The 20,055-nt window shown below is 44.1% G+C and overlaps 1 protein-coding gene across 5 annotated transcripts in view; it reads right to left on the bottom strand.

Annotated features, from left to right (window-relative positions):
• Window positions 1-1,372: 1,372 nt before the first annotated feature.
• Window positions 1,373-20,055, bottom strand: part of LOC129825935 (uncharacterized) — a 35,265-nt gene continuing 16,582 nt past the window's right edge. Inside the window, exons 5-9 of one of the 5 annotated variants that reach the window (XM_055886069.1) lie at window positions 10,936-10,962; window positions 10,536-10,778; window positions 10,290-10,424; window positions 9,892-10,017; window positions 9,408-9,710 (exon numbers count right to left, since the gene is read on the bottom strand). In XM_055886069.1, coding sequence (XP_055742044.1) covers window positions 9,558-9,710; window positions 9,892-10,017; window positions 10,290-10,424; window positions 10,536-10,778; window positions 10,936-10,962 — 684 coding nt within the window. In that variant the 3' untranslated portion in view covers window positions 9,408-9,557. Of the gene's footprint in view, window positions 1,815-1,910; window positions 5,728-9,407; window positions 9,711-9,891; window positions 10,018-10,289; window positions 10,425-10,535; window positions 10,779-10,922; window positions 10,963-20,055 lie in introns of those variants that run through there. The other 4 variants (XM_055886071.1, XM_055886070.1, XR_008754962.1 and 1 more) reach the window with 4 other exon arrangements.

The raw sequence follows: 20,055 nt of genomic DNA, 5'->3' as shown, positions 1-20,055 counted from the left end.
GCGGGATGTGTGGGCTTGTGGCACCATTCGTACCAACAGGGTGGGATTTCCATGATGGATCCGTGAAGATGCCCTGCTGTTTGTGAAGTGGATGGATACCAGAGAGGTGATCATGTGCTCCAGTATCCACTCAAGTCCTTCAGTGGAGATCACGTCGTCAGGCGTGCTGGGGCATGGACCACAATTTTTTTTACCCATTCCAGCTGCTGTGAAGGACTACAACAAGAGCATGGACCTGTGGACCTGTCAGATGCGCTGATAGAATACTACAATGTTCTCCACAAGACCATGAAATGGTACAGGACATTTTTCTATCATTTCATTGACATTGCTGTGGTGAATTCCTTCATCCTCCAGAAGGAAATGGCCAAGAGCTGTGGACAGCCCCCCATCTCACAGCTAGCCTTCAGGAGCTGCTCATCCAGGAGCTTGCTAGCTACAACAAGTCCACTGCAGCACCTTCTTTCCCTTCTGCTCCAACCAGTGGTGTTCACCTGCCCAGATTCATCTCTGCAGGCATGAATGTGCCTCAGGGCCTCGTTGTGCCCTTTGTCACAGGAAATGCCCCGTCACCTGCACCACCTGTTCAGTAAGCCTCTTCTTTACAGCAGAAAGAGACTGCTATGGGCCATGGCACCAGCAGCACAATATTGTGTAGAGGACTGAGGGTCTTCACAATATTGTAAATAGAAAATGTGTAAATAGTTACCCTTGTTATTTGTTTGTTTATTATTATTTTTTAAATGTTTTCATATATCATTTTTTTTGGGGGAGGGGTGTGTTAGAATAGCATTTATGTATTTTGTATATAGTTCTTTCCTTCAAAATGTATCACTGTACCAATTCGGCCACTTGGGTACATTTGGGTACATTTGTGTGGGACACCTGGGTGACTTCATGCTCAATGTCATGTAGCTCACTCATTTTTGAAGTTATCTGTCTAAAACTATCTGTCTAAAGTTATCTGTCTAAACTTGCTCAGCTATTGTTGCCATCTTATGTTCTTCATTCAAATCATCCACAGCATCCTATCTGTATGTTTGGCTGTTCTTGGTCATTTGAAAGATGATGCAGCAACAATAAAAAACTGAAAACGTATGTTTATTTCCTTATATTTTCTTTTACCAGATCTATTGTGTTATATTCTCCTACATTCAATTCACATTTCCACACAATTCAGAGTGTTTCCTTTCAAATGATACCAAGAATATGCATATCCTTGCTTCTGGGCCTGAGCTACAGGCAGTATGTGTCAAATTGCTATGCTTTATCTTGGCCAGGTCGCAGTTGCAAATGAGAACTTGTTCTCAACTAGCCTATAAATAAAGGTGATATAAAATTAAATAAATGAAAAAGTCACTTTAAACAATGCCACTTTAAATAAGGCCACTTTAATAATCTTTACATATCTTACATTACTCATATCATATGTATATACTGTATTTTATGCCATCTATTGCACCTTGCCTATGCCCCTCGGCCATCCCTCATCCATATATTTATATGTACATATTCTCATTCTGTTACGCGGAGTGGAACAGGGAAACCCAAGAGCAGACTCAGATGAGGAGAATGGGATGAAGTAACTAAGGTATTTATTGAAACAGGGGGGAGATGGGAGTGCAGGCCAGGCGAAGCTCGGGCGTTGCAGGAATCCAAGTGTGGAGGCTAAGGCTAGAGGGAGAGGGGTTGGGACAGAGTAAGCAGGTCCGGAGGGGAATCCAAGGGAGCAGTAGAGTGGGGAATCCAGGACAGAGTAGCAGGATGACGAGATGTGGGACAGGAGACAGGGACCAGAGTCAGAGCGGGCAGAACTGTAGAGGAGAGGAAAACCATGTCAGGCAAGGAAAACATGCACAACAGGATAACAGGATCTAAATAGTAACAAACAGCTAGGAACGTAGACTGACTGAGCAGAGATTACGATCTGGCAGTGTGGAAGTGGCAGGACTGAGTATTTGTAGAGGTCTTGATTATGGAACAGGTTGCAGCTGGTGCGGATCTGCTCTGACTCCAGCACCCCTGTCTCCACCCAAACAATCACACACACAGAAAGAGAGGGAGAGGGAACTGGGGGAGTGGCAGAAGGTCAAGGAGACACAGGATGAGCAGTAGAGGGCTTGGCAGGAGCAGATGTAACACATTCACCCCTTTAGATTTGTGTGAATTAGGTAGTTGTTGGGAAATTGTTAGATTACTTGTTAGATATTACTGCCCGGTCAGAACTAGAAGCACAAGCATTTCTCTACACTCGCATTAACATCTGCTAACCATGTGTATGTGAGCAATAACATTTGATTTGATTTGACCAATTGTAATTACGTCTGATTGGATGCCCAAGCTGTTTAGCACATATTGTGCTCTCTTGTTCATGGCGTCGGACAGCAACTGATGAAAATAGGCCTCGAAATCAGGGCTCCAGTGGACACACACTGTCCAGTGTGTGTGTTCGTAGTCGCTCCTTGATTTCAAAGCCAAGAGCGCTTAGATGGCATGCTGGTAATCGGCTATAGATTGGGCACACTCTGACCCCATATTGTGATATGAGAAAAATAGACAAGATGTTAGGGGCTATTATCATGTGTAAAGATCCATGACCTTCCAGAGCTGACTAATCAATACTGGTCAAGCGCTGTTTTTCTTCTGACTTCTCAATACTGAGCTTCAACTTCTTATCATTTTGATTTATGTTGGCATCATTAAAACTAATTTTTCAACCACTCCACAAATTTCTTTTAAACAAACTATAGTTTTGGCAAGTCGGTTAGGACATCTACTTTGTGCAAGACACAAGTAATTTTTCCAACAATTGTTTACAGACAGATTATTTCACTGTATCAGAATTCCAGTGTGTCAGAAGTTTACATACACTAAGTTGACTGTGCCTATTTTAGTCAATTAGAGGTGTACCTGTGGATGTATTTCAAGGCCTACCTTCAAAATCAGTGCCTCTTTGCTTGACATCATATGAAAATCCAAATAAATCAGCCAAGACCTCAGTTTTTTTTTTGTTGACCTCCACAAGTCTGGTTCATCCTTGGGAGCAATTTCCAAATGCCTGAAGGTACCACGTTCATCTGTACAAACAATACTATGCAAGTATAAACACCATGGGACCACGCAGCTGTCATACCGCTCAGGAAGGAGACACGTTCTGTCTCCTATGGTGCGAAAAAGTGCAAATGAATCCAAGAGTAACAGCAAAGGACCTTGTGTAGATGCTGGAGGAAACAGGTACAAAAGTATCTATATCCACAGTAAAACGAGTCCGAAATCGACATAACCTGAAAGGCCGCTCAGCAAGGAAGAAGCCACTGCTCCAAAACCGCCATAAAAAAGCCAGACTACGGTTTGCAACTGCACATGGGGACAAAGATTGTACTTTTTGGAGAAATGTCCTCTGGTCTGATGCTGGTCGGACGCTTGCAAGCCGAAGAACACCATCCCAACCATTAAGCACGGGGGTAGCAGCAACATGTTGTCAGGGTGCTTTGCTGCAGGAGGGACTGGTACACTTCATAAAATGGATGGAATCATGACAAAGGAAAATTATGTGGATATATTGAAGCAACATCTCAAGACATCAGTCAGGAAGTTAAAGCTTGGTCGCAAATGGGTCTTCCAAATGGACAATGACCTCAAGCAGACTTCCAAAGTTGTGGCAAAATGGCTTAAGGACAACACATTCAAGGTATTGGAGTGGCTATCACAAAGCCCTGACCTCAATCCTATAGAAAACTTGTGGGCAAAAGTGAAAAAGTGTGTGCGAGCAAGGATGCCTACAAATCTGACTCAGTTATACCAGCTCTGTCAGGAGGAATGGAGGAATGTGGAAGGCTACCCGAAATGTTAGACCCAAATGTTAGACCCAAGTTAAACAATTGAAAGGCATTGCTAGAAAATACTAATTGAGTGTATGTAAACTTCTGACCCACTGGGAATGTGATGAAAGAAATAATGTTCCACATTCTTAGAATAAAGTGGTGATCCTAATTAACCTAAGACAGGAAATTTTTACTAGGATTAAATGTCAGGAATTGTGAAAAACTGAGTTTAAATGTATTTGGCTAAGGTGCATGTAAACTTCCGACTTCAACTGTAGCTGGTAAATTCGCTCTGGCTATCTTCTCCCCGATTTCAGTATTCCAGGGAAAAGGCTACCTAAGTATGGTTCTCAATCAGAGACAACGATAGACAGCTGCCTCTGATTAGGAACCATACCAGGCCAAACACATAGAAAAGAAAACATAGAGAAAAAACATAAATGCCCACCCCAACTAACGCCCTGACCAAACCAAAATAGAGACATAAAAAAGGAACTAAGGTCAGGTTGTGACAGTAGCCCCCCCCCCCCTAAAGGTGCGGACTCCGGCCGCAAAACCTAAACCCATTGGGGAGGGTCTGGATGGGCATCTATCCGCGGTGGCGGCTCTGGCGCGGGACGTTGACCCCACTCCACCTTAGTCTTGGCCCACTTAGGTGGCGCCTCTGGAGCGGCGACCCTCGCTGCCGACCCCGGACTGAGGACCCTTGCAGCGGGCCCCGAATAGGAGGGCGACTCTGGCAGCTCCGGACAGGAGGGAGACTCTGGCAGCTCCGGACAGGAGGGAGACTCTGGCAGCTCTGGACACGAGGGAGACTCTGGCAGCTCTGGACACGAGGGAGACTCTGGCAGCTCCGGACACGAGGGAGACTCTGGCAGCTCCGGACACGAGGGAGACTCTGGAAGCTCCGGACACGAGGGAGACTCTGGAAGCTCCGGACAGGAGGGAGACTCTGACAGCTCCGGACAGGAGGGAGACTTTGACAGCTCCAGACAGGAGGGAGACTCTGGAGGGTCCGGACTGGAGGGAGACTCTGGAAGGAGAAGACGCAGAGACAGCCTGGTGCGTGGGGCTGCCACAGGGCCCACCAGGCTGGGGAGACCTACAGGAAGCCTGGTGCGTAGAGGAGGCACCGGATAAACCGGGCTGTGGGGGAGCACTGGAGCTCTGGTGCGCAGCCTTGGCACCACTCCTCCAGGCTGAATGCCCACTTTAGCCCGGCCCCTCCAGAGTGCAGGCACAGGTCGAACCGGGCTGTGGGGGAGCACTGGAGATCTGGTGCTTACCACTCGCACCTCTCCATTATGCTCAATGCCCACTTTCGCCCAGCACGGGCGGAGCGCAGGCATAGGACGAACAGCACCCTCCCAGCGCCCCGGAGACACAGTACGCAGAGCCGGCGCAGGATACCCTGGGCCGAAACGGCACACCGGAGACAAAACAAGCTGGGCTGGCACAATCCGCCCTGGCTGGATGCCTACTCTCGCATGGCACTTGCGGGGGGCTGCCCTATAGCGCTCCGGGCTATGAGCACGCACTGGCGACACCGTGCGCTTCATCGCATAACACGGTGCCTGACCAGTACTACGCTGCTTCCGGTAAGCACGGGGAGTTGGCTCAGGTCTATCGCCTGACTCCACCAATCTCCCCGTGTGCCCCCCCCCCAAAAAAATTAGGGGCTGCCTCTCGTGCCTGCTGCGATGCCTTACCTCATATCGCCGCCTCTGCGCTTCCGCCGCCTCCAGCAGTTCTGCTTTCGGGTGGCGATATTCCCCAGCCTGTCTCCAGGGTCCCTTACCGTCCAATATCTCCTCCCAAGTCCAGGAGTCCTGAACCCTCTACTCCTCCTTACCACGCTGCTTGGTCCGTTGGTGGTGGGTAGTTCTGTAACGATCTTCTTCATCTGAGGAACAGGAAAGATCGGACCAAAACGCAGCGTGGTAAGTGTCCATGTTCATTTATTATAACTGAACACGAAAATACAAAATAACAAAGTGAATGAAAGAAACGAAAATCGAAACAGTCCTGAAAGGTGAAACAACACAAAACAGGAAACAACTACCAACAAACACCAGGTGGGAAAAGGATACCTAAGTATGGTTCTCAATCAGAGACAACGATAGACAGCTGCCTCTGATTGGGAACCATACCAGGCCAAACACATAGAAAAGAAAACATAGAAAAAAAATATAGAATGCCCACCCAAACTCACGCCCTGACCAAACCAAAATAGAGACATAAAAAAGGAACTAAGGTCAGGGCGTGACACCAGCAGCACAGTTGCAGTCACCAATGCTCTGGATAACATAAAAACAGCCTAACAAGCTCTGCTAGGGCGAGTAAAATGGTCAGCGAACTTTTCTCTCATTTGTGTCTGGAAGTAGCTAGCAAGCTAGCCAACATTAGCCAGTTAGCTTGGTTGCTTGACTGCTGTTGTTAGGGCAGAACGCTCGGATGAACCCTACTTTTCGGCCAGAGCGTACAGTGTGTGTTCCGAGAGCGAAGCACTTAGAATTTACGAATGGCCAATCTGACAATGCTCTGAGTTTACGAACGCCCAGAGCACACTCTGGCACTTCAGAATAAATTCACGAACACACCCGTAGTATGAGACAGCCTTTTGTCTTGAAATCTTTGGTTGTTCAGTACATAGCCTCACATGTGAATCATTATAGAGATGGATGGGGAAAAAGCTTAAAATGGTGTGAACAATGCTGAATGGGTGTAGACAAAGATGAGCTCTCCAGTAGGTACCAAAACATTCAAGAAACATTTTCTCAAAAGTGAGGTTACAAGTTTATCAACTTTCAAAGCAGAATTACTTTCCCTTTGTTCCTCGACTGTAGTGTATGATATACCATTTTCTAGCTCTGAGTCTCTACTTTTATCCAATTTAAAAAACACAATTTCAAATTCTGCTTTTTTGTTGTTGTTTCAACCTTAGAGCTTGAGAGGATCTGCAGAGAAGAATGGGAGAAACTCCCCAAATACAGGTGTGCCAAGCTTGTAGAGTCATACCCAAGAAGACTGCAGGCTGTAATTACTGCCACAGGTGCTTCAACAAAATACCAAGTAAAAGGTATGAACACTTATATAAATGTCCTATTAAAAAAATATATATATATTTTTTTTGCCAATATGTCTAAAACCCTGTTTTTGCTTTGTCATTATGGGGTATTGTGTGTAGATTGATTGGGGGGGGGGGGGGGGACGATTTAATCAATTTTAGAATAAGGCTGTAACTCAACATTATGTGCAACAACAAAAAACTTTCCGACCGTACTGTATAGACTACTCAAAGTTTGTACACACCTACTCATTACAGGGTTTTTCATCATTTTTACTATTTTATACATTGTAGAATAATAGTGATGACATCAACACTATGAAATAACACATATGGAAGTAACCAAAAAAGTTAGATATATATTTTATATTTGAGATTCTTCAAAAGACCAAGTCCATATTATGTCAAGAACAGCTCAAAAAGCAAAGAGAAATTGCATTACTTTAAGACATGATGGTCAGTCAATCCGGAAAATATCAACAACATTGAACGTTTCTTCAAGTGCAATCACAAAAACCATCAAGCGCTATGATGAAACTGGCTCTCATGAGGACCGCCACAGGAAAGGATGACTCAGAGTTACCTCTGCTGCAGAAGATATGTTCATTAGAGTTAACTGCATCTCAGATTGCAGTCCAAAAAAAAGCTTCACAGAGTTCAACTGTTCAGAGACACGTGAATCAGACCTTCATGGTCGAATTGAAGCAAATAAACCACCAGTAAATGACACCAATAAGAAGAAGAGACTAGCTTGGGCTAAGAAATGAGCAATGGACATTAGACCAGTGGAAATTGGTCTGATGAGTCCAAATGTGCTATTTTTGGTTCCAATCACAGTGTATTTGCGAGAAGCAGAGTAGGTGTACAGATGATCTCCGCATGTGTGGTTCCCACTGTGAAGCATGGAGGAGGTGTGATGTTGTGGGGGTGCTTTGCTGGTAACACTGTGAATTATTTAGAATTCAGAGCACACTTAACAAGCATAGCTACCACAGCATTCTGCAGCAATACGCCATCCCTTCTGTTTTGCGCTTAGTGGGACTATCATTTGTGTTTCAACAGGACAATGACTCAACACACCTCCAGGCTGGGTAAGGGCTATTTGAACAAGAAGGATAATGATGGAGTGCTGCATCAGATGACCTGGCCTCCACAATCACCCGACCTCAACCCAACTTAGATGGTTTAATCCGTTGGATCGCAGAGTGAAGCAGCCAACAAGTGCTCAGCATATGTGGGAACTCCTAAAAGACTGTTGGAAAAGCATTCTAGGTGAAGCTGGTTGTGAGAATGCCAAGAGTGTGCAAAGCTGTCATCAAGGCAAAGGCTGGCTACGTTGAAGAATCTTAAATACCCTTTTTTAGTTACTACATGATTCCATATGTGTTCTCATAGTTTTGATGTCTTCACTATTATTTTACAATGTAGAAAATTGTAAAAATAAAGAAAAACACTTGAATGAGTAGGTATGTCCAAACTTTTGACTGGTACTGTATATATAATCTAAATATAGATTTGTATAACCCTACCACCCCTCCCCTAATTGGAGTAAACTAATGGAAAACAACATTTAGGCTTTTTTACTTCCAGCTTATACTGTACATACTATATACATTTTACAGACACAGAATATTTTACATTATAAACTGGGTGGTTCAAGCCCTGAATTCTGATTGGCAGACAGCAGTGGTATACCAGGTGTATGACAAAACATTTATTTTTACTGCTCTAATTACGTTGGTAACCAGTTTATAATAGCAATAAGGCACCTCAGGGATTTGTGGTATATGGCCAATATACCACGGCTAAGGGCTGTGGGTCATCGGCTAAGGACTGTGGGTCATCAAACATGCCGCATTCAAAACAACTGGGAACTGGGAAATCTCAGACGTCCTACTTCAGTGCATTCAAGACAACTGGGAAGGCAGAAAAAAACGAGCTCCGACTGGGAAAAATAGTTTGGAACGGTCATCCAACTCCGAATTCCAACTCGGGAACTCAGGCCTCTTTCGTATTTTTCTGAGTTCCCAATTGTCTTGAATGCATCAAAAGCATCCCACTTAGCAAAAACAGGAAGTCCATCAGGTCAGAAGTCAAGAACAGTCTCAGGCCCAGTCTCCTCAGCCGGGTGACCACTTTGTTGTTGTTTGAATCTCAGATTGGCCTCATGATGATGCAGTTTCCTTCTTCTCCAGTAAAAGACTGATCAATAGTGTCTGGCTGTGGTGCATATTAATAAACTTTGTTCTAACCATCTCACAGTTTATTTTTTTGGAAAACCTATGTTGTTCTTGAATGTGTCCAAATTCCAGGCTGTTAGTAAAGAAGATGTGAACATTGTGTAAGAGGGTGTACACTTTTTGGCACTGTACTGTACATGCGGTTTTAGGAGCAATGTTGCACATTATTGTGTTATGTTTCATCAGCAGTGGTTAATGGAGGTTATGTGCTTATTGCTTGATAGACCGACAATCAGGGAGGAATGCTCAATAAAAAGATGTACACGTAGGGTCAAATTAATTCCAATATGAGTGATTTATTTAAATTCTTCAACGATCATAGATAATCAATACATGTAATTGTAAGTGAATTCAAAGCATTTGAGAATGGAATGGCAATTAATAAGATATATTTTATAGAGGGAACCGTAACCTTCTTTCTCAGGTTCAAAAGGATGGTGTCATGTACATGTGTTTGAGAACTGATATAGTGTCCTCCAGGAGAAGACTGAAAATCTCCTCAGACAGTCTCATCTTCACAGTCATCTGGTCAGCGTTGTAGTCCACCCACTGAAGTTCTTCTTTGTGAAGCTCTTGGATCTGAGGATTCAATGTGATCATGAACTTGAACATTGATGCTGAAAGATGTGTATGCCTTCACCCACTACAACCTAGCTTGGCATTGCACTTATTGATGCTCATATACTCCAAATATCTTTCATGTAGGACTGCCAATAAACTGTTCCCACCAAGGCATTTGAACAAAATGATTATCACATACCAGAATGTAGTCTACTCTGTCTCTCTTTGTACTCCTGTATTTGCACAACGTCAGGAGAATCTCTTTCACCTGAAGGTCCGTCCGTTCCAAGTTGAGCTCTTTCTGCACCTCAGATTTAACAGCAGCCTGCAAAATATGACATTACATTTCAAATTTTTACATTTTTGCACTTATGTTCTTCAGAAGTTCACCTGGGGATAATTACTGCACAAAATCAACACCAAGTGGGTTATTGTTATTTTTCTATGTACTGTACATACATATTTGTGCATTGCATTATACTGTACATATCATATACATAATACACAAAATATGGTAAGTGCATAGGTTCCATGTTCATTTTCATATTTATTTAGACAGGAGATTGTGTATATAGCAGATATAAGGCTACTTGTTACCTTCAGGTCGGTGAGAAAGACTCTACTTGATAGGAGACTTGAGAGTGTATTTTTTGTCTGCCACATAGATCTTGTAATCCCAAAGTGATTGGTCAACACCCCATGAAGAATCTCAGAGGTGAGTTGGTGCATGATCTAGAGTAAGATATAGTTGGCTAATGACCTCAAACATACATAACATTAGCATCCTGATCTGTGAATTCATCCAGGTTTACAATCATCCAATAATTGCACACAAACTCTCACCCGTCCGTAAACTCTGACACTCTCTTCGTCAATGATATAGCCTGGTGCTTCTGGGTTGTAAATCATGGTACTCTTTGCTTGGCCTAAGAGGGTTTCCAAGGCAGTATCAACCAGTCTGTACACTATGTCACGGTCGTGGGGCTGGATTTGAACCTTCTCAGGAGCTGCAGAGCAGAGTGTATCGTGCCACTGTTCTATGAAACACAGCTTACTGGCTGTGCTGTCATCTTTCTTCTTTACTGTCTGAAAAGCATACAAAACTATCACAAAAACGATAATTCAAAAGAAAAAGACAAGTAATAGGCCTACACATTACATATTCATGAATTCAAACTATTTAACCTTTATTTAACTAGGCAAGTCAGTTAAGAACAAATTCTTAATTACAATGATAGCCTACCAAAAGGACTCCTGCGGGGACGGAGGCCTGGGATTTAAAAAAAAATATATATATATATAAATATAGTACAAAACACACATCACAACGAGAGACAACTATTACTGCATTACTAAACAAAATATGGAAGGTTTTGAATGGAAATAGGGTACACCTATCTTTGCCATGATCATTTCTGACAGTCTGCAATTGAGTGCCACCCATGCTACTGTATCTCAATTTAAAAATAGGGCACCCTCATTTTACAAGCAGGGGATGCCAGGTTCTTGTTAACACTCGATTTGTGTTAGCAATCTGCCTGCTTCTCTGAGCTCATTGGCAGTTATTAATAAACAGAGAAGGTGCATACCAGCTACTATGATGGAGACTGATTGGCCATAAAGCCAAGGGTGGGGATTAACTGCCACCTGCAGTGCTGGAATGTTAGATCATGAGTTTTATGGTGAAAGCTCTTAATGGCACTCCCCATCCTAAAACAAGATTTGTGGCAAGTGAACCCTCTATCCATCTCTATGGTTTGAAATCATCCTTGGGGTGGTTCCCTGCTGAAAAAAACAGCATGGACCAGCCTTTGTTGTGTTTTCACTGGTGACTAGCCTTCGCTGTGTTTTTGCTGGTGACCAGCAGAATATGCTGGTCACCCACAAGACGTTATGCTGGTTTGCAATAGTGATGGGTCATTCGCGAACGAGTCGGCTCTGAGAGCCGGCTCTTGTAGGTGAACGTTGGGAGCCGGCTCGCATATCAGAAGAGCCGAATCTATTTATAAAAAAATAAAGATATGAATAATCAAAAGATTTAAATGAATAGAATTAACTAATTCAAAGAACGAAAAAAATAAAATAGGCCTAAATGTTAAAGCGCACACACATTCGTTCTGACTGTCTGCTTAGACTAACAGCCTCACCTGTTGTTCCGGTCAATCAGACACGCAGTGTCAACCAATGAACCAAAGATGCGTGAGGGAGGGCCGAGCCAACTCACTCACAGTCACACACTTAGCAGCCGAGGAGAGAGGAAGGACAGCTGTGAAAACTACAGCTGGAAAATGAGTTGTAAGCACAGTAGCATTTGGTTGCATTTTAATAATGTAGACAATGCCAAAACAAAATCTCATATGAAGCCGGTTCTATGCACAACCTACTCCGGTATAAGCGAACTGTGCACACAACTGTGAACCTAGCTGTAGCAGAGCCTCGAGAAACTAGCGGGCCTGCTGGTGATAGTGGTGGAGCCAGCACCTCCACACGTGGAGATGTATCCACTCAGTCAAGTAGGCCTACTCCGCGACCCACAGCAACGCAGTCTTCTGTGGACCAGTTTATGCCAAAGTCTATGTCTGTAGCAAAACAAGGCCAAATTGATATTGCATTGGCTAAAATGACTGCCTCCGATTTCCAGCCATTTTCGATTGTGGAGGACAGAGGTTTTAGAAATGATAGCAATAGTCTAAATCCAATGTACACAATTCCAATCAGGAAAACCCTTTCAAAATCACTTATTCCACAACTGTACAAGAGCACACAGGCTTTAGTGCGGGAAAGAGTCCAAAAAGTTACTGCAGTTTGCCTTACCACTGACTGCTGGACATCAAGGGTACCCACTTCTTACATGTCGGTTACATGTCACTTCATTGAAGAGTTTCGATGTCTATCTGTCTTCTGGACTGCTTTGAGTTCAGTGACAGACACTTCAGAGAACTTGGCAGAGGAACTGTTGAGAGTGGCCAGAGAATGGCAAGTAGATGGAAAAGTGGTCTGTTGTGTTAGCGACAATGCAGCTAGAAAATAAAGGAGAGCCGCACACTCTAGGAGCTCAGATGCAAAAATATTTAATTACCAACGTTTCGACAGGCAAGCTGTCTTCATCAGGGTACAATCACGACAATGCAGCTAACATAACCAAAGTCATGAAAATTTGAAAATGGACCCATCATCCATGTCTTGCCCAAACAATCAAACTGATTGTAAAAGATGCTCTGAAGGTGATGAAGCCCACTGTGGACAAAGTTAAAGCAGCTGTGGAATACTTCCTGAAAAACTAAAGTCTACACAATGCCAGATGGGGATGCCTGAGCTGAGGCCTAAACAAGACTGCACTACAAGGTGGAATTCAACATTTTATATGTTGAAGCGGATTCTTGAGTCAAAGCATGCCATCATCTCTTCCCTGGCCATTGTCAATGCACCTGTTGATGCTCTGATCCAAGAGGAATGGAAGGTGGTGGTGGAGGTGTGCAGAGTCCTGGAACCCTTTGAGCAGGTCACTGTGGAGATCAGTGGAGAGAGGTACAGTAAACAGTTATTACTACATCATTATTTAATCGAGTATTATAAATGCCTATGAGCAGTAGATGAGAATGTAGACAAAACATGAACTGTTCTCTCTTTTCAGCTACGTGACAGCCTCAAAAATGATACACCTGTATAAGGGTCTGCAGTGAATCACAGCCAGCCGCCAGAGAGAAGCAAATGTAACCACAGGACATGTTACAGAGTTGATGGACACCCTATGTTTATCAATTGACAGAAAGTTGCACAGAATATAATCACGTGCTATCAGAAACCGCTGCACTTGACCCCAGGTTTAAGAAGTTAGCCTTCAGTGAAGCCAGAGAGATTGATGAGGCTCTTCAAGGAATAACCTCAGCAGCAGGGAGGGACAGCCGCAGAAGTCAGGTGGCTCAGGCACCAGGGCAACAGGAAGAAGAGAGAACAGAAGCACCAGCAGTAGTGCCACAAACGTCTGCTGTTTGGATGCTGTTTGACGAGAGAGCAACTGGGGATGCAGCACGAAGGAATCCCTCAGCAGATGTCATAATGGAGGCCGATCCTATTTGGAGGAGCCCCAAAGATCTGCAGATCCTCTGAGCTGGTGGAAGAACAAGGCCTCGGTCTACCCACGGCTTACTAAAGTCATGACAGGGGGACTCTGCATAGTGGCCACATCCATTCCCTCTGAGAGGGTCTTCTCGAAAACGGGACAAATAGTTACTGAGAGAAGAAACCATGGTCAGTATTGCTGTGTGCTGCTGGTTATAACATGCCAATAAAGAAGAGAGAGAAAAGAGGGACCCCTTTAATGTTTTAAGTGGGATGCTGCAGTTTTGTACTCTGTTATTTATTTTTCTTTGACATGGTGCAATATTCTATTATTATGTTGTTCAGAATGTATTTGTTTTGAATTGTTACATTTATATGCACTTTGTTTCTACACATTAAAAAAGTTAGACTTTAATGCACATGTGTAATAGCATCCTGTCACGACTCCGACCGAAGGTGGAGTCGTGACAGGATGCTATTACACATATGACCGTTCGGGTGGCGCTCGGCGTCACCGGCCTACTAGCTGCCACTGATTCTTTCCTCCCCCTCCTTGTCTGTTATTGGTTACACCTGTTAGGTGTTTGTGGTGATTAGTTGGGCTTTATTAGTCAGCCGGCCCGCCTGTTTCTTTGTGCGGGATTGTTTGTTGTAACATTTGTGTATGTTGGAGACGAACGTGTTTGTTCCTGTTCGTGGGTTTTGCTGGACTGTTTTAGTCCCCATGTTTGGGGCATTTTGTTTTGTAGCACCCAGTGTTTTGTGGGGTGGCCTATGTCCACCTTGTGTGCATTAAAGAGCACTACATTGAACTCTCTGTTTCCTGCGCCTGACTTCACACCCATGACACCCAGATCGTTACACATCCTTTGTTTTTACATTTATTTCAATTTGTGGGATGCTGCAGTTTTGCAAATTGTTACTTATTTTTCTTTGATATGGTGCAATATTCTATTATGCTGTTCAGATTGAATTCATTTTGAATGGTTAGATTTATGCACTTTGTTTATATACATTAAAAAGTTATACTTTAAATGCAAAAGTTTAATAGCATTCTTTTTCATAACAAACCAATGCATTTTTAAATACATCGTGGTTAAGGTAGAGTATGATTTCATTTAATAATTTAATTACAATTGTTTTAACACCAATCATAGTCAAACTATCACTCTTTTTTCAAAGAGCTGTTTGGGAGCCAAAAGAGTCAGCTCTTTTTGGTGAGCTGAGCCGAATGAGCCTGCTCACTGAAAAGAGTCGGAATGCCCATCACTAGTTTGCAAAGTGATGTCTAATTCCTATTGGAATCCAGCCTTAGCGGGGATATCCAACAATTTGAACTTTTTTTCACCTAAAATCTGCATTTAGTATGACTGCCAAGTAGAATTTTTTTTTAAACAAGACTACCTAAAGCATTTAAACTGGAACAACCATTTTAGTAACGGATGCAATAAACCCACCTATCAAATTGGATTAGTTTAGAAAAATATGTTATTTATCTGTAGCATAAGATACATTTATTGATTAATTAATCAATCGATGTACATGCAAAAACACAGATTTTGAAACAATCTGCAATAGAGCATGCTGGGAAGTATGAAAATGATGGGTGTCACGACTTCCGCCGAAGTCGGTCCCTCTTCTTGTTCGGGCGGTCGACATCACCGGCCTTCTAGCCATCGCCGATCCACTTTTCATTTTCCATTTGTTTTGTCTTTGTTTTACACACCTGGTTTCAATTCCCCAATTACATGTTCATTATTTAACCCTCTTTTTCCCCATGGTTTTTGTGCGTGTTTGTTTGTTGTCTTTACGGTCCGTATTGTGGGCTAGGTATTATCGACTTGTATTTGTAAGTCTTGAGTAAAATTACGTGTATTACTCATCTCTGCTGTCCTGCGCCTGACTCCTCTGCACCAGCTACACCCAGACCTATTACAATGGGCGTGGTTTTGCAGACCAGCTAGACCAGTGGTCACCAGATCACGGTCTGAGTAAAAATGCAAGCTGAGATCTCCCGCTAAGATTTTTTTTTTACATGATATATAAGCCTATATATAAGCCTGTGCAACATTAACCTATTAAACAGTACTGTACTGTAGCAATTAAGTTTGTGCAGTAATCTATAGACCTAATTGTCACGTTCGTTGTAAGGAGGAGACCAAGGCACAGCGTGATATGTATACATTCTTCTTTTAATGAAGAAAGAACACAGAACAAACTAACGCGACGCTATACAAAAACAAGTGCTGACAGGCAACTACACATAGACAAGAACCCACGAAACCAAAAGGGAAAATGGCAACCTAAATAGGATCCCCAATCAGAGACAATGATAAACAGCTGCCTCTGATTGGGAACCAATTCAGGTCACCATAGACCTACAATACCTAGACTTACAAAATAAAAACTATATCTACAAAAACCCTAGACAAGACAAAACACGCATACCCACCCTCGTCACACCCTGACCTGACCAAAATAATAAAGAAAACATAGATAACTAAGGTCAGGGCGTGACACTAATACATTATCACTTCATATTGGCTTTGCTTGAATTGCCCTGCCAATGCAATGTTGTCCACCCCATTTTTTTAATATAAAAAACAAATTATGGTAAGCTATATGATCACACAGTAATAGATCAGTTGTTGTATTACTTGTGAGGCACAGCTGAGTGAGCATACATTTAAATCATTTCCTTTTGATTTTACTGGAATGATAGTGCCTGAATCTGATGGTCATTCTCAGTGAAGGGAGAGAGCAGCAGACTGAGGGTCCACCTCTCAATTTCCCTCTGCTCTCCCTTTCCTCCTCTGACACTGACCAAAAAAGGACACCGTCTTCCAGCTGATGGCAAAACCCGAGTCGCACCGCATTATTTCTGCCTCGTGCACAAATCCATGTTGTTACTGCTATGAAGAGAGAAAATTAAATATTCCTCGATATTAAAAAATACCCAAGTCGCTAATAATAACAATGCAAGCCTATCGATACACTTTCCTACTCATTCATTACAGCTGCAGTGCTCGTTGTAGTGGGAGTAAGAAGAGCACACATTTTATGGCTTATAAAAGTGTTGACACTGCTGAGTAAAAACTTAAACCTAAACTCACTCATAAAAACAGCAGCTTTTTGCCGTATTTGTTGATAGTCTCTCTAGTCATGGTTTTAAAAGTTTTTAAATCTCACAGTATCAACTTTGCTTTAGCTTTCTTTTATGCCTGCTACATTACTAATTATCTCTTCCAAGATGGCATAGCAGTTCAGACGTCATTTTGCCCTCGTATTGTCGTGTCCTGTATATATATATATATATTTACACCTTTCTTCGCATATCTTTTATATATTTTATTATCCAAGAACTCAACTACAAAAAGCTTTCCTGCAACCCGCTTCACCAATTACAGAAAAAAAAAGTACCTCAAATCTGAAAATTCACAATTGAAGCTAGCCAGAAGCTAACCAGAAGCTAACCAGAAGCTAGCCAGAAGCTAACCAGAAGCTAGCCAGAAGCTAGCCAGAAGCTAACCAGAAGCTAGCCAGAAGCTAACCAGAAGCTAGCCAGAAGCTAACCAGAAGCTAGCCAGAAGCTAACCAGAAACTAGCCAGAAGCTAACCTGAAACTACCCAGAAGTTAGCCGGTTTACTGGCTAACGTTAGTATTTCAGCTACCCACGTTTTGTGGTCATCAGCTATTCCTTTAGCTCGATAATCTATCGGCACTTTTGTACAACGCGACTCCGACCAGAACATACCGGACCTTTTTTTCTCAATATCCCCGGATTTCAACCGCAAGCTCTGGACATTTACACCTTGATTTCGCAGCTAGCTAGCTGCAAACCGTGTGACTATTGGCTTACGTCAATCCCAGAGCAAACTTAAATTATTCCGGAGCTAGCCAGCTGAAGAGTTCCATCAGCCATTCCTGGGCTACAATCACCTATCCGGACCCGTTTTTTTACTACAAATGCGGAGCCCCACCGGGCCTTCACGACTGACTACCGACGTTATCTGCCCGAGGGAGTTATCCAACTGGCACCTCCGTCGCGACGTTACCTGAACGCTCATCTGGGGCCCGCTAATCGTTAGCTGTCTTATCGGCTGCTATCTGAATAAGTATATCGGACAATTTTTCTTGGGTCACTTTATCTATTTTGCCAATTGGATTGTGTCACAATACAGAGGCGGATGCAAGATGCAAGCAACGATGGTTTAATGAAAATAGTTTACAGTATCCACAGGACAGACAGAATATACTCAGACAGAATCCAACCCAGGGCCTAGGGCACATCCTCTGATGATAGCGTGCTGAGAAATCCAAGGGAGTGAGTCCGGCTGGGTAGGAAGGAGCACAGCAGATAATCCCCACAAGGGCTGAGAGAGAATGAGCACTGACACACGACACAACCTCAGGGAAGAAACAACGATCTGACAACAAGAAACACAGGTTACAGAACATATAAAGGGGAAGATAATTAATTCCAGCTGGCGCAGACAATCAGGGCAAGATTGGGAACCACGCCCACACAAACACAGGAGAGAGAGAGAGAGAGAGAGAGCGAGAGAGAGAGAGAGAAAGAGAGAGAGAGAAAAGAGAGAGTGAGGCAGTGGATTCATGAACCGTGACAATACCCCCCCCCCCCTAGGAACGCCTCTTGGCGTTCCCAGACAAATTTACCTGTCGATTGAAATCATCGATAAGGGAGTGATCCAGAATGTCCCTAGCGGGTACCCAACTTCTCTCCTCCGGACCGTAACCCTCCCAGTCTACCAGGTACTGGAATCCGCGTCCCCTCCTTCGAGTTCAAAATCCGATTGACAGAAAAGGTGGTCTCCCCATCAACAAGTCGTGGCGGCGGGGGAACCGGGACCGGCGGGTTAATGCGTGCCTGAAACACCGGTTTTATCTTGGACACATGGAAGGTAGGATGAATTCTCCTATACGCCGGAGGAAGCTTGAGCCGGACCGCCACCGGACTAATGATCCTGGTGACCCTGAACGGCCCGATAAATTTGGGGGCAAGCTTGTTAGAAACGGATCGGAGTGGAATGTTCTTCGTGGAAAGCCACACTCTTTGTCCAACAACGTATACCGGAGGCTTCGACCGGTGGCGATCGGCCTTAGCCTTGGTGCGCGCCCCCACCCGGAGGAGAGTCTCACGGGCTCTGCTCCATACGTGACGGCACCTCTGGATGAAAGCGTGAGCGGAGGGAACAGTGACCTCGGACTCTGTACTGGGAAAGATAGGTGGCTGGTAACCTAAACTACACTCAAACGGAGAGAGACCCGTGGCTGCCACTGGCAACGAATTGTGAGCGTACTCAACCATAGAGAGTTGTTGACTCCAGGAAGAGGGGTTCTTAGAAACCAAACATCGCAACACTCTCTCCAAATCTTGGTTGGCCCTCTCCGTTTGACCGTTGCTCTGGGGATGAAACCCTGAAGAAAGACTGACACTTGCTCCCAGTAACCTACAAAACTCCTGCCAAAACTTGGACACAAATTGGGGCCCACGGTCAGAAACTACGTCCATCGGCAGGCCATGTAAGCGAAAGACATGATCCACGACCGTTACCGCTGTTTCCTTGGCAGATGGTAATTTAGGCAAGGGAATAAAATGAGCCGCCTTCGAGAACCGGTCCACCACAGTCAAAACAACCGTCTTGCCCTGGGAGGGCAGGAGACCGGTAACAAAATCTAGCGCGATGTGGGACCAGGGTCTCGAAGGGACCGACAGCGGTTGGAGTAACCCATCTGGGGGTCGATTAGAACTCTTCCCAGTGGCACAAACCGAGCAAGCCAAGACAAAACTGTGAATGTCACGAGCCATCAGCGGCCACCAAAAGCGTTGCTTCACTAAAAAGCTAGTACGGCTGACTCCTGGATGACACGCTACGTTGGAGCAATGCCCCCACCGAATAACATCGGACCGACACCCCTCCGGCACAAACAACCGATTAGGCGGACAACCGGGCGGAGGCGTTACCCCTTCTAAGGCCGTTCTGACCCTCGATTCAACCTCCCATATAAGTGTGGAGACCACTAGGGTCCTGGGTAGGATGCACTCGGGAGTGGATGGGCGTTCGGAATGGTCAAAAATACGAGAAAGGGAATCGGGTTTGACATTCTTGGAACCCGGGCGATACGAGAGAGAGAAGTCAAAACGTCCGAAAAAGAGTGCCCACCGCGCCTGCCTGGAGTTGAGTCTCTTGGCTGTTCTGATATATTCCAAATTCTTGTGATCGGTCCAAACTATAAAAGGTACCCCCGAACCCTCTAACCAATGGCGCCACTCCTCCA

The sequence above is a fragment of the Salvelinus fontinalis genome, chromosome 28, assembly GCF_029448725.1.
Source record: "Salvelinus fontinalis isolate EN_2023a chromosome 28, ASM2944872v1, whole genome shotgun sequence".
In the NCBI taxonomy this organism is placed as follows: domain Eukaryota; kingdom Metazoa; phylum Chordata; class Actinopteri; order Salmoniformes; family Salmonidae; genus Salvelinus; species Salvelinus fontinalis.
This window is presented reverse-complemented; position numbering and strand designations above follow the sequence as displayed.